Raw genomic sequence first — 13,945 nt, 5'->3', positions numbered from 1 at the left:
CAGAAATGAAATTACCACAACCCCCATCAACCCAAGCATCAAAACCAATATTGCACTGGAGGGATACAGGAGATTAGCGCCACTCTTAAGGATCTGAAGGATATAAGGGAGATGGTACCGGTCCTATCTCTGATTAATTCACCTGTCTGGCCCCTGAAGGTCCTGAAGGATAACTGCAAACTACCACAAACTCAACCAAGCAGGAGCTCTGAGTGTAGCTGCCAGGTCAGGTGTTGTAGTTTACCTGAAGCAGATATAAAGTATGTGGCAACTGATTAGGTGAATGGGTTATTTTCTATCCCAATCAGAAATAAGGATCAGAATGGTTCACAGACATTTATAGTTTTGCCCCAGGGTTGTGTTCATGCTCCCACCCACTCATAATACCAAGGAGTTCCCAACCGTCCAGGCATACTGCAGAACCTCACACTGCTCCATTACACCTCTGACATGATGATGATCAGGCATGCACGCATGCACCGCAGTGGATGTGAGATCAGCCCTACAAAGATTTAGGGGCCTGCCGCAGCCACACAATTTTTAGGAGTCCAGTGGTCTGGGGAATGCCAAGATATCCCCTCCAAAGTAAAAGACAATTATTTTATCTTCCACCTCCTACAATGAAGAAAGCCCAACACCTACTGCGCCTTTTCAGGCTCAGGAGGCAAGAGAATGCACAGGTAGAAACACTGCTCCAATCCACTTACAGAGTGGCACAAACAGCTGCCCCTGCTGAGGACAGCCCATGTGAGAAAGGGCCTCAGCTGTTCCAGGCTAGAGTATAAGCAGCGCTGCTGCTGGGGCCGTATGTTTCAGCAGATCCTACAGTGTTGGTGGGAAAAGATGCCAAAAGGAATCTGTGGCAGGCCACATTGGGAGAATCACAATGCTGGTCCCTGACGTTCTGGAGCAAGACCTGCTATCTATAGTGAAGACGTATGTGCCTTTGAAAGAATATTCCAGATGTGCTACTTGGCCCTGATAGAGATGTAAGGCCTGGCCAAGAGATACCAGATACACATGTGGCCAGAATCACCCATCATAGGCTAAATTCTGTCAGTCCCACCGGGCAATAAGGCATCAGCAACAATCCATCAAAAGGCAGGCGTGGTACTGCCAGAGTCAAGCATACCCAGGAGCCAAGAGCACAAACAAGCTGCCTGGGCAGGTGGCCTGGATCCCCACAGCTCCATCACTGTTGCACTAGCTCCCCTCCCTCAGCTGATGACCTAGGGTGTATGGATGAAAGCAGAGGAAAAAGCCCAAGTTTGGTTTACAAATGGGTCAGTTGGCAAGAGTGAGTGAGCCAAAAACAGATGGCACTACAGCCTCACTCCGGGATGGTTCTGAAAGACAGCGCTGTGGGGAAATCTCTCCCAGTGGGCGGAGTTTCAGGCAGTGTACCTGGTCATCCACTTTGTGTGGAAAGAGAAGTGGCCTGAGGTTAGAATAGAGAGGGACTCATGGGCAGAAGCAAGTGGTGGCCATGCCAGCTGGTCAGGGGCCTAGAAGAAAAGAGGACGGATGAGAAGGTCTTGGGGCAGAGACTTGCAGGTGGACAAATGGAAGGGAGCATGACAAGCTCTATCTCACACATGGAGGTCTGTCAGACAGCACCACCATGGAAGAGGTACCAAGGTACCAAGCAGACAAAATGACTGGGGCAGTTGGTGCCAGCCACACCCTGACCTCAGCCACCCCAGAGCGACAGGAGGGGCACATGAATGAAATGACCACAGCAGCAGAGAGGAGGCTTCCCATGAGCCCAACAGCATGAACCCCGCTTATCAAGGCTAAGCTATATAATTAAGCTAACTTCCACTGCCAAACATCCAACTAGTCAGATACAATGGCCCATGCTGAGTCCCCAGAATGAGACCATTCTTCCAGGAGGCCAAACTGTCACCTGCCTTTCCTGCCTACGGGTCCCTAGCTGGCACCACTGCCCATCTAGTCTCCCTTCAAGGAAGAGCCTGCTGTCCAAATGTGCACTGTGTAGTCAGCACACAGCCTATAGCTATTGGCTCCTTCAGGGTCAGCCTCAGCTGCAGAGCCCCCTCTCCCAGGGTCGTGCCCTTCCTGGGGCACCTTGCTGTGGGGACTGAGACAGATGGGGGTATGACAGCCATTCCAGCACAACACACAAAAATTGTGATAAGCCAGGCCTGATCAGACCCACATCACAGGGGAATAGTTCCCACCTCTGCTCTTTTCCTGTCACAGGTGTTGATCCCTCATCAACATCTCAGAGCTCCCAACCTGAGGCATGTGCACAAACACTCACAAGACGCCACCCTGTCCCACAATTCCTCGCTACACTTGCCTACTTTCAAAGGCAAATGAGCAGAAGTGATGCAAGTATTTCAAATTATCAGGCACCATCTCCTAGTCTTTATTCCCATTATTATTGAGCCCTCAAACAAGTTTTAAATAGAAATTAAGGTTTTATGTATACTGTGTTTAAATATAATGCACTGAATTATAAAGTGAGAAGCCTGGGATTAACAAAAATAGCTTATAAAAATAAAAGATAAAGGGAACAAATGAGGGACAATAATTGAAAGGGACAGACTAACAGAAGACATGTGCCTCAGAGCACTTTAGTAAGAGCGTCTCTCCAGGGCCATTCATAGCCACTTATGATGAAACATAAAACTATAATATGTACAGTTGAAAAATACTTAAAATGGGAAACACATATCAAATACACCATGCCTATTTTAAATAATAAAACTACTAAAACTTTTGTTAATGTTTCCTCGAGAACATTCCCCACTCCACCCCCAAAACCCAAGTACTTTCCTCAGCAATTATCAGTAACAGAGACTATCAGGGAATATGAAGAGAATTTTGATGGTATTATTTCATTTATGGGGGAAAGAACAGCAACAACATCTGTCTACTTCTGGCTTCTCGGCATTTACAAACACAATAACCCAAACCAGTTACCTCTTCTCCAGGATAAATGCTGTGCCTAATTCCTGTGCGTCTTGCCTTTGCGCTGCATTTGCAGAGTGGTCCATCGTTCATCTGTCAGAAACACAATGTAATTCGTTTTTATTGGAGGGAAAAATCCACACCATGCACAATGATGCCTCCAAAAATGTGTGGGTTTTAATGTCATGAGCACTGAAGCTCTGAGAGGCTGTCACGGTTAGAAGATTAAACGGATGTTCCAAAACCAATAAAGCTGCAAACTCTCTATATTGTCTGATAAAGGGAAACTGTATGACAACCCTGCATTCCCGAGTTATTTGTGCAGCCAAGCAGAAAATATCAATGTCAGCACACTGTTTGCCCCCATCTTCTTCTACCAATTCCCAGGACATTTTTGTTTCCCTATTTCTTATCTCAAGAAAAATGACTCTTTCACAAAAGCAAATTTTATATCCTGGAGGAACACATAGAGTGTTTTGAAGGTGACCTGCGGATTCGATGTTTTGAAAAGAGAAACTGTAAGGTACCTCACTAGCAGAGAGAAGAAAATGCTACTAAGCCAGAAAAACTTCCCACACTGGTCAGGTTAGATTACATCTCTCTCCCTGAATTTGTTTTAGTGCCACAAACTCCGCCCACAAGGCTCCATAGGCAAGCAATTCTTCAAAACTTCTGGAACAGATGAGTGCTAAGCAAGGGGATGATAAAGAACAGCGGGTCCATGTGCTCAAGGAATATCTGTTCTAGACAGGAGAACAACATATATATGATATGCTTCATAATTTAAAAGAAAAAAAAATCACTCGAAAGTAGGTAACGCTGGGGTGTCAAACAGATGGGATGGACAAGAAAACAAGAGGGCTGCTGCACTAGAGGCACCAGCACCCATCAGAAAAGGAGAGAAGGCAGGAAGTCCACGTCATGCTCTGGGCCACGAGACTCATCTAAATAAAATGGACCATTTATGTGGGGGAGAAGACCAAAAGAAGCAGAACTAACATCAAAATCTGAAGGGCCTCACAAGCCAGGTTCATGAGTTCCTCTGGTATACATGGTAATACTGAATGAAAAACAAGACCAGAGCTCAGATAGGGAAAATGAAGAAGTGGAGTTCCATTTCTCTTTCTCTGTAATAATTTAAAAATATAGGCTGGTCAGAGTGTAATGGTTTTTACAAATAATTGATCACAGCCAGTTAGACTTCTTCATTCCTTCTCCACTCCCACTGCTTCTTCACTTGACTAGCCTTAAAAGAAAAAATATATATACATATATACACACACATATTTCTTTAAAGTTATTGAGATTTATAACTCAGTATGTCCAATTAAAATATAAAAGTCAGTAAGACTTTTTGAAAAAAAAAGTGTCAAAGTAAAAAGTTGTAACTTTGCTTTAGCCTCTTGGAAAATCTAAAGATCCAGGCACAGTAGAGGAATAATATTACTACCGAAAAGAAAGATTCTGTTAAGATATTATCTAAAGTAACAGCTGGCAAATAAGAGATGTAACAGGATTTCATCAAAAGTCATAACTCGGCTGTGCGCAGTGGCACACGCCTGTAATCCCAGCACTTTGGGAGGCTGAGGCAGACGGATCACCTGAGGTCAAGAGTTCAAGACTAGCCTGGCCAACATGGCAAAACCCCATCTCTACTAAAAAAGCACAAAAATTAACTGGGCGTGGTGGCGGGCGCCTGTAATCCCAGCTACTCATGAGGCTGAGGCAGGGAAAATTGCTTGAACTAGATATGCAGAGGTTGCAGTGAACTGATTGTGCCACTGTGCTCCAGCCTAGGCAATAAGAATGAAACTCTATCGCAAAAAAAAAAAAAAAAAAGTTATAACACACTCCTAAGGCCAGGTGCAATAGTTCATGCCTGTAATCCCAGCACTTGGGGAGGCCAAGGCAGGCAAATTACTTGAGGTCAGGAGTTCAAGACCAGCCTAGCCAACATGGTGAAACCTCGTCTCTACTAAAAATACAAAAATTAGCTGGGCGTGGTGGTACAAGCCTGTAGTCACAGCCACTGGGGAGACTAAGGCAGGAGAATCACTTGAACCTGGGAGGTAGAGCTTGCAGTTAGCTGAGATCACACCACTACACTCCAACTCCAGCCTGGGCAACAGAGCAGGAGTTTTTTTGAGACTCTGTCTCAAAAAAAAAAAAAAAGAAAAAAAAAAGTTATAACACACTCTTAATGCCAGTCATGACTTCCATGATGAAAAATATAAAAAATTAACTTAGTGCTCACTGATCTCCAGGGAAGTGGAGACATCCTACATGCTTGCCTTTTATCAAGGTCTGGGATCCTACATATTCAGCCCTTCACAAGGCTCAACTATACAGAGGACACAAAACCAGTAACACTAAACAGCATTACAGAGACTGTATACAAAGCACTGTTGAATTTCTGATAGAAACAGGTATCCACGGAAATCAGTGTAGAGGCTTCTTGTGAAACAGGAAAACAACAGTCAAGTAAAAAGACTAGAGGGCCAGGTGCAGTAGCTCACACCTGTAATCCCCACACTTTGGGAGGCTGAGGCAGGAAGACTGCTTGAGCCTAGGAGTTTGAGACCAGCCTGGGCAACATAGCGAGACATCATCTCTACAAATAATTTTTTAAAACTAGCCAGGCAGACCAGGCGCAGTGGCTCACACCTGTAATCCCAGCACTTTGGAAGGCTGAGCCAGGTGGATCACCTGAGGTCAGGAGTTCGAGACCAGCCTGACCAACATGGAGAAACCCCATCTCTACTAAAAGTACAAAATTGGCCAAGCGTGGTGGCGCATGCCTGTAATCCCAGCTACTCGGGAGGCTGAGGCAGGAGAATCACTTGAACCCAGGAGGCAGAGGTTGTGGTGGGTGAGCCAAGATCGCACCATTGCACTCCAGCCTAGGCAATAAGAATGAAACTCTATCTCAAAAAAAAAAAAAAAAAAACTAGCCAGGCATAGTGGGGCGCCCCTATAGTCCTAGATACTTGGGAGGCTGAAGCAGGTGAATCGCTTTGGCCTGGGAAGTCAAGGCTCCAGTGAGCCGTTATTGCACCAGTGCACTCCAGCCAGAGCAACAGTGTGAGACCAGGTCTCAAAAAAAAAAAAAAAAAACCCATATATGGAGGAAGTTTATTTTAGGGGGGACAAAAATGTCCTAAAATTCAATTGTAGTGATAGTTGTGCAGCCCCATGAATATAATAAAAAATGCTGGATTATAAATTTGAAGTATAATTGTATCATATGTAAATTATAACTCAACAAAGCTGTTTAAAAAGAAAACCAAGTTTTAAAATGCATTGGCAGTTTTGCAAACATTTCTGCTCAATTCCAAGAGAGTAAAAGGAACACACAAAATACATTTCTCCCAGATATTCTATAAAAAAAGATGGATAGCTGTCGTCTAACAAGAACCAGGAGAAAAGCATTTTAATTAATATAGAACGTTATAAATTTACTCATGAAATATAAATTTTAAATTATCTTTTTATAGATATGCTTTATTATGCTTCCTAACTTTACATGCATTAAAGATACAATTTTTGTACATATTATATATCTGTGTGACACAAATCTTTTTTAACAATGCTAATTTCATTATGTATTACTTCATATTAAGACAGTAATTAAAAATAAAAATAATTATGTCCACCTATTATGTCATTAGCTCAAACATGCTTAACAAGGAAGAGAACTTGTGACTGTTACCAACTAAAAAAAATGAAATTTTATAGGACTTATTTACTATTATGCAGCAAGATACCTTCCAGGTGAACTACTTCTAAAAAGACCTCCCAGTTCTCTCTCATCCTACCATGTGTCTTCTTCCATCTACTCCAAGTTTAATGAGGCAGGGCCATTACTCCTCTCCCCAACACGGAATTTACAAACATAATCAAAAATGATTCAAGGGACAGCTGCTCTGGTGCTTATGCTTTGGAACTGAACCCGAAGCTGAAAAAAAACAGCTCTGAAGGACACAAGCCTGAGAGTAAAATTCAGTTTCAATACAAGGCAACATGCATCTTCTGAGCCCAGAGCAATAACCGTTATGTCTGGGTTTGCAACCTTCACAGCAAGGGCATAAAAACACGCACCTGGCCTGGATCGTTGTACCAAAGTTCATCATGAAGCCGGTCAGGGTGGGCCTTTTTGCGTTTGATTTCTGCAATAACGTCAAAAACTTCAGAGTCTGAGCTGCTAGAACAGGTGCTGTCCTCATCAGACTCACACTCGGATTCACTGGAACTCTCTAACAGGGGTTGGGAGAAAAACACAGAAACTGATGGAATTAACAAACTGGGTCTTTTCTTTTCCTTTTTTTTTTTTTTTTTTTTGGAGACAGAGTCTTGCTCTGTCACCCAGGCGGGAGTGCAGGGTGTCTCACTCTGTCACCCAGACTGGAGTGCAGTGCATGATCTCAGCTCACTGCAACCTCCGCCTCCCAAGTTCAAGTGATTCTCCTGCCTTAGCAGGATTACAGGCGCCCACCACCAGACCCAGCTAACTTTTGTATTTTCAGTAGAGACAAGATTTTGCCATGTTGGCCAGGCTGGTCTCGAACTCCTGACCTCAGGTGAAACGCCCGTCTCAGCCTCCCAAAGTGCTGGGAGTATAGGCATGAACCACCGCATCCGGCTGACAAATTGGTTTTTGTGGAGACTTCCAAATGACCTAAACCTCTAGAGGTAAGAAGAGTTCTTTATTCTTCTAGAAAATACTTAAGGGCCTACTCTACACCAAATACTCTACTAAGCAATACCACAAAAAAAAAATAGACAATGCTAAGTCACAATCTAGTTGGGGAAGCAAAGAAAATAAACATCTTTAGAGAAAAAGTAAGACTCAATGCGCAATGTCAGATAAAATGAAAAACCATAGTAGTAGTATGTAGTTTAACACTTCAGCTATGTAATGATCCACAAAAGGGCTGTTTCACTGGGATCCAGAAAGGCTGGTGATAATTTCAAAGAAGGAGCACATGTGACCCAAGCACTGCAACGGGATGGGAGAAGCATGATAAGGAGGAGAGAAGAAGAAAGGAATGAAGAGGGAGCACCAAAGGCAAAAGCATGGAGCTAAGAATACAGTGGACTAGCCAGAGTGCGGGCCACACAGAAAAACACCGGGAGGTTAGGGCTGGGAGTGCTGAGAATGCCACAGTGAAGGCTGGGAATGCAAGACCAAAGACTTGACATTTTTTTCCCTCAATAACAGCAAGAGAAGATGTTAGTCCTTAAAGTGACTGAATAAAAACAGACACAGACTTACGCTAACTGAAACAAGCCAGTCACAAAAAGACAAATATACATGATTCCACATATATGAGATACCTGAGAGTCAAATTCATAGAGAAAGAAAGCAGCATAGTAGTAATAAGGGAACAGGGAATTGGGGTCTGGGGAGTTATTCCTTAACAGGTACAGAGTTTCAGTTTTATGAAAGGAAAATAGTTCTGGCTACTGGTTGCAAACAATGTCATGTTGAACCCTACTGAACCGTATGCTTAAAAATGGTTACGATGGTAAATTTCATATTATGTCTATTTTACCACCATTTTTTTTTAAAAAGACCTAGAAGTTAATCCTACATAGTGAGATTCCATCACTACAAAAAGAAAAATAATTAGTTTTTAAAATAAATTAATCCTGTAAGAGATTAACGTAGTAGTAGCATAATAAAATCCAACATGGAGTTGTATTTACATGTACTGCATGAGATAGATACTACTGTCATCCCTATTTTACAAATGGGAAAAATCTGAGATGGAGACGAACTTCTGGACCAAGGTCACATATCAAGTAGGTGGTAGAGCAGGGATTCAAACCCAGGCCATCCAGCTCCCGACTCAGCTGCCTTTGCCCAGTATGGATAACTGCCTCTCAGCATGTGGGATGTCATGGAGGTGGGCAGATGAGAGCCAGAGAGAACATGCAGGTAAATGCACACTGAATGTCTTATCTGTGCATGGCATTCTGTTAGGGTCTAAGGATAGAAAGTGGTAAAAAGTAATTTCCATCCTCAAAGATCTCACCACCTACTTGGAACCTCAGAACATACAAATGAAAAAATAGACCACTTTATGAAAAAGCTATGCAAACTGTCTACACGAGTGGAGAGAAACCTTCAAACAGAGCTGGGCTATAGTCGTTGTTTCCCTCATCAAACCAGGCACACCTGGCAAAGGAGAGGGCCAAGGAAGGACGTCTGTCCTCATGAGAGGCAGGGGGCACAGGCTCCTTCTTTTAGAAAGATGCTGAACTCTTCTGACTGGACAACTCTCCAAGGGGCACCCTTGTTGGCATGCCTTGCAAATGAGATCACGGCTGTATTCTGCCAAATGTAACTAGGAAAAATACGATCAAAAAGGAGGAAGTTCCACTTCTATGTATCTTACTGACTGTAATTAAGAAAAATAAAATGAAAAAGAAGAAATCTCAATGTGGGACTCTCAAGGGTATATCCCCAAAATTCAGGAATGAAGCTATAATAGCAACGGTCTCAGACTAGTTAATGACTCTGACTCACCTAAATCTTCATCGAGCTTCGTCTTCGGAGGTTCCCACGGAGGCCGAGCAGCTTTAGCCTTTTCTTGCCTGCTCCCCAACTCCTCCTCAAATTTGTCATATAAGTCACGAAGCCTACTTGTTCCAACTACTGTAGAATCTCCCTTTTAAAAATAAAGGATCACTATTAGAAACTATATCAATAACAACCATATCAAAGATATGTAAGATCTCACAGGTAATCAAAGCATTTTTAACAGCAAGATGCTATTTTTCAACCCTCAATTTAACAAACATTTAAAAACAAAACGCTCAAGTACTGGCAATCATACTCTGAATCAAACACACACTTATCGCTGACACAGTCCTCAGGTAAATGTGCCTTGCCAACATTCAGAAACATTAGAGCAGGCCAGGTGTGGTTGCTCATGCCTGTAATCCTAGCACACTTTGAGAGGCAGAGGCAGGAGGATTGCTTGAGGCAAGGAGTTCAAGACCAGCCTGAGCAACATAGCAAGACCCTAACTCTATGGAAAAGAAAAAAATTAGCCAGGTGGTGTGTGCCTGTGCTACTTGGGAGGCTAAGGCAGGAGAACTGTTTGAGCCCAAGAGTTGGAGGAAGCAGCGAGCCATGACTATGCCACTATACTCTAGCCTGGGTGACACAATGAGACCTCATCTCAAAAAAAAAAAAAAAAAGAAAAGAAACATTATAACAGTTCATCTACGCCCTCTTAATATGACATTTTTTTAAAAATCATGACTTCAGAGAATCGTAACAACTGACACCAAATACCCTCCTAGCGAATGTACACTTCCTACTGAAAAATCACTGATAATCTGTCTTCTCCTATACTAATCCAACAAGGAACAACATATATATCCTCTTTGTCTCTCTCTCACACACACACACACACACACACACACACTCACGCCTTAAACACAAGGATATAAACATGCACACATTCTCTTTCACACACACACACAAACACATAGAACAAACATGGGACTCTATGAAGCATTCCTAGAGGAAATTTTCCACTTTTCCTCACTCATTTTCCAGGCTGAAAATCATTTTACATGTCCACACTCTGACTTAGTAGCCTTAAAATGTAAAAACCAGACCTGCCAAACGTAAAATTAAGGCAAATCATAAAATCCGGTACCCAGAAGAAGGGATAATTCAGGCCCCATCTCATTGTTGAGAGTGGCGATGCCGGTATAGCTTTGACATCCTCACCATGTTCTCTGCACCACAGACAACAAAACTCAAAGGCAAATGTCAGTCTTTAGAGTTTATCAGTCTTCCTCCTACACTGGAGTTTTAATATACTCGTATAAATATGTAATAAAAAAACAACCAGCTCTGCCTGTTTAAACTCCCTGAACTTCAGTGTCTTCATCTTTATTGTTTTAAGAATAATAACACCTATGGCAGCCATTCTTTCCTTCTTCCTAATAGAAGCAGTATTCTATCAGATTTGGGGCAGAGAACTGCTGATCTCTGGGAAGGTAGACTGAGCCACCCACCCCTCCCAAAGATGTCCATGCCCTAATCCCCAGAAATTAAATATATATGTTAACTTACATGGCAAAACAGACTTGCAGCTGGGTGGACCCAATCTTAGCACAAGAGCTCTTAAAAGCAGGGAACCTTTGCCAACAGGGGTCAGAGATGTAACAGAAAAAGAGGCAAGAGATATTTAAAGCATGAGAAGGACTCAACCACCATTACTGGCTTTGAAGACAGAGGAAGGGATCCACAAGTCAAGGAATGCACATGGCCTGGAGGAACCAAGAAGTGCCCTGACCTTACAGCCAGCAAGGATACAAGGTCCTCTGTCCTCCAGACACAAGGAACTGAACTCTGCCAGCAACCTGAATGAGCAAGAAAACAGATTTTCTCCAGAGCCTCCATAAAGGAACATAGACCTGCTGACATCCTGATGGAGCCAGTGAGACCCAAGCTGGACTTCTGGCCTCCCGAGCTGTGAGAGGACAAATGTGTGTGGTTTCAAGCCATGCTGTTTGTGGAACTCTGTCATGGCAGTAAGGAAAAACAAATCCCTGGGGTAGGCATGTCACATGGCTCTGGTAAAGGGATGGAAGGGGAGTCAAGGGATGAAAGGAGAGCTTGGGCAAGACACTGGAAGAATGCTCACCCAACCTGCCCTCTGCATCCTGCATGTGGGGACACGGGTGTATAAGGACCTGAGGCCTGCTGGTCCTGCATCATCCTGTAACTGTGGAAGATGCTCAGGAAGACAGCACGGCCTGCCATCACTAAGCCACTCAGTGAACACCAGCCATGGCCTCCCTCCAGGTACCTTATCATGAGAAGAACAAACCCAGCTTGTTTAAGTCCCACTTAGTCAGGTGTTATTACTCCCAGCAGCATTTCTAACTGACAGAAAGACCCTCTTGCCAAGGGTATTTTCAGGGTTAACTAAGACAACATGAGAAGCATGGAGTAACGTTCTGGCACCGTGAAAGTGCACAGTATGTGAGCTTTCCCTTCCCTGTACCACATGAACTATGACTTAAAAGCCTGCTCTAATTTATCAAATAAAATATCACACCACTATGAGAGACTTCTCAAATCCTTTGTTTCCAAAAACACAGAAATCTCAAGTTCCCCACAGATCAAGTCCAAACAGAAGCTATTTTCACAAAATTCCAAACAAAACCCTCTCTTATCTCTTACCTAATCCCATGCACTAAATCTAACATCTGCAACTTTTCATGCCCTAAATCTGTACGAGTTCATTGATTAAATGAATGAGATGTCCACTCATTCATTTAATCAATGAACATTACTGCATGCCTACTCTGTGGCAAATATGCCTAACAGGATGGAGGCATAATGCCTAAGGGGAAGAGAGGAAGAGGGCAAGAGAGAGCAAAAAGGAGACAGGGACAGAAAATAAAATGGAGATGGAAGAAAGAAAAGAGAAGTGAGCATGTAGAGATAGTGGTGGAGTCTGCGATGGCAATGTACCACCACAGGCACCCCAGCCCTGGCAGCATATGCTCTAGGAGTCCTCCCTCCAGCCCATTAAGGGTGACAATGGCTCTCCCTTTCTGCAAAACTAGCTGATATGCATGGGCAACTTCATAGGGTTGGTGCTCTTTTGGTCAAGGATACACTTCGAAGAGACAAACTCAAATTCTTCCTTATTTCTCATTTTGGAGGAAAAAAACACACACATATACACATACACACCACAAACTGCATAAACTAGTTACACATGAAAGCTTATGAAACCACCAGTATCGAGACTACCAGTATCATTAAAAATGTAGAATAGGCTGGGCACAGTGACTCACACATGTAATCCCAGCACTTTGGGAGGCCAAGGCCAGAGGATTGCTTGAGCTCAGGAGTTCGAGACCAGAGTGGACAACAGTATGACCTCATCTCTACTAAAAAATAAATAAATAAATTAGCCAGTCACGGTGGCTGCTGTCCCAGTAGTTCCAGCTACTCAGGAGGCTGAAGTGGGAGAATCACTTGAGCCTGGAAGATCAAGGCTGCAGTGAACCACGATCGTGCCACTGCACTCCAGCCTGGGTGGCAGAGCAAGACCGTCTCAAATAAAAAAAAATTCATTGTAAAAAGATACTTTAATTAACCTACTGCACTCTTGGCCTTTCGCTTTTTAAAACACCTTTTGTCTGTAATAGTAATTCTCAACTGGGGGTGATCTTTCCCCCCAAGGGACATTTAGCAATATTTGAAGACAACTGGGGAGGGGTACTACTGGCATCTAATAGGCAGAGCCCAGAGATGCTGCTAAACATCCTACAATACATAGGGCAGTCCCCACAATCAATAATTATCCAGCCCCAAATGCCAATAGTGACAACACACAGAAACCCTGGTCTACAGCTTGTCTGCTACTTCGGACCTACCACCTGATCCATGGGGTCACTGGAGTAGTAGTTTTCTGAATGAGTGCATCGAATCCACACAGGCTTAAGAAGTTCTTCTTCCTCCTCCTCATTCTTGTCAGGCGTGGTCTCCTCAGGCTCTTTTTCCTTGATTGAGGTATAGTTCTTGTCTTTGCCAGAGCTCTGGTTGTCACTCCATCGGTCTTTTTCTTCCTCCCAACGAGCTCTCTTCTTCTCCCTACTTGGGGAGCGACTTCAAAAGAGGGCAAAGGAGATTAATTATTAAAAATACTCTGCCATTATAAAAACTATTCTATTTCACCTACTTGGTGCATTTTTCACCTAAAATATGAATACCATGCCAAATCACCATGTGTACTTTTGTTAAACCAGTGATTCCCAAATACCAGTCTGGTGGCATCAGAATCACCTGAAGTTTACTTGTTTAAAAATACAAATTCCCAGGCCCCACCCCAGATCTACTTACTGATTCACAATCTCCAGGGGTGGGGCCCAAGAATCTGTATTTTTAATAATCTCCCCAGGTAATTCTGGTGTGCATCCAGCAGGTTCAGGAACAACCGATAAACCATAACTCCTAAAAGAAAAA

At 43.3% G+C, this 13,945-nt stretch overlaps 1 protein-coding gene across 9 annotated transcripts in view; it reads right to left on the bottom strand.

Moving 5' to 3' along the window:
* DROSHA (drosha ribonuclease III) overlaps positions 1–13,945 on the bottom strand; it is a 134,118-nt gene that overhangs the window by 103,401 nt on the left and 16,772 nt on the right. For 6 of the 9 annotated variants that reach the window (XM_037990725.2, XM_037990724.2, XM_073014816.1 and 3 more), the window contains 5 exons: positions 13,823–13,933; positions 13,357–13,588; positions 9,467–9,608; positions 7,036–7,190; positions 2,950–3,030 (listed from right to left, as the gene is read on the bottom strand). In XM_037990725.2, the coding sequence (XP_037846653.1) occupies positions 2,950–3,030; positions 7,036–7,190; positions 9,467–9,608; positions 13,357–13,588; positions 13,823–13,933 (721 nt within the window). The remainder of the gene's footprint in view (positions 1–2,949; positions 3,031–7,035; positions 7,191–9,466; positions 9,609–13,356; positions 13,589–13,822; positions 13,934–13,945) is intronic. The other 3 variants (XM_073014818.1, XM_073014819.1, XM_037990732.2) reach the window with 1 other exon arrangement.

The sequence above is a fragment of the Chlorocebus sabaeus genome, chromosome 4 (assembly GCF_047675955.1).
Source record: "Chlorocebus sabaeus isolate Y175 chromosome 4, mChlSab1.0.hap1, whole genome shotgun sequence".
NCBI classification, from domain to species: Eukaryota; Metazoa; Chordata; class Mammalia; order Primates; family Cercopithecidae; genus Chlorocebus; species Chlorocebus sabaeus.
Note: the sequence above shows the minus strand (reverse complement) of the source record. Positions and strands in the feature narration are given on the sequence as shown.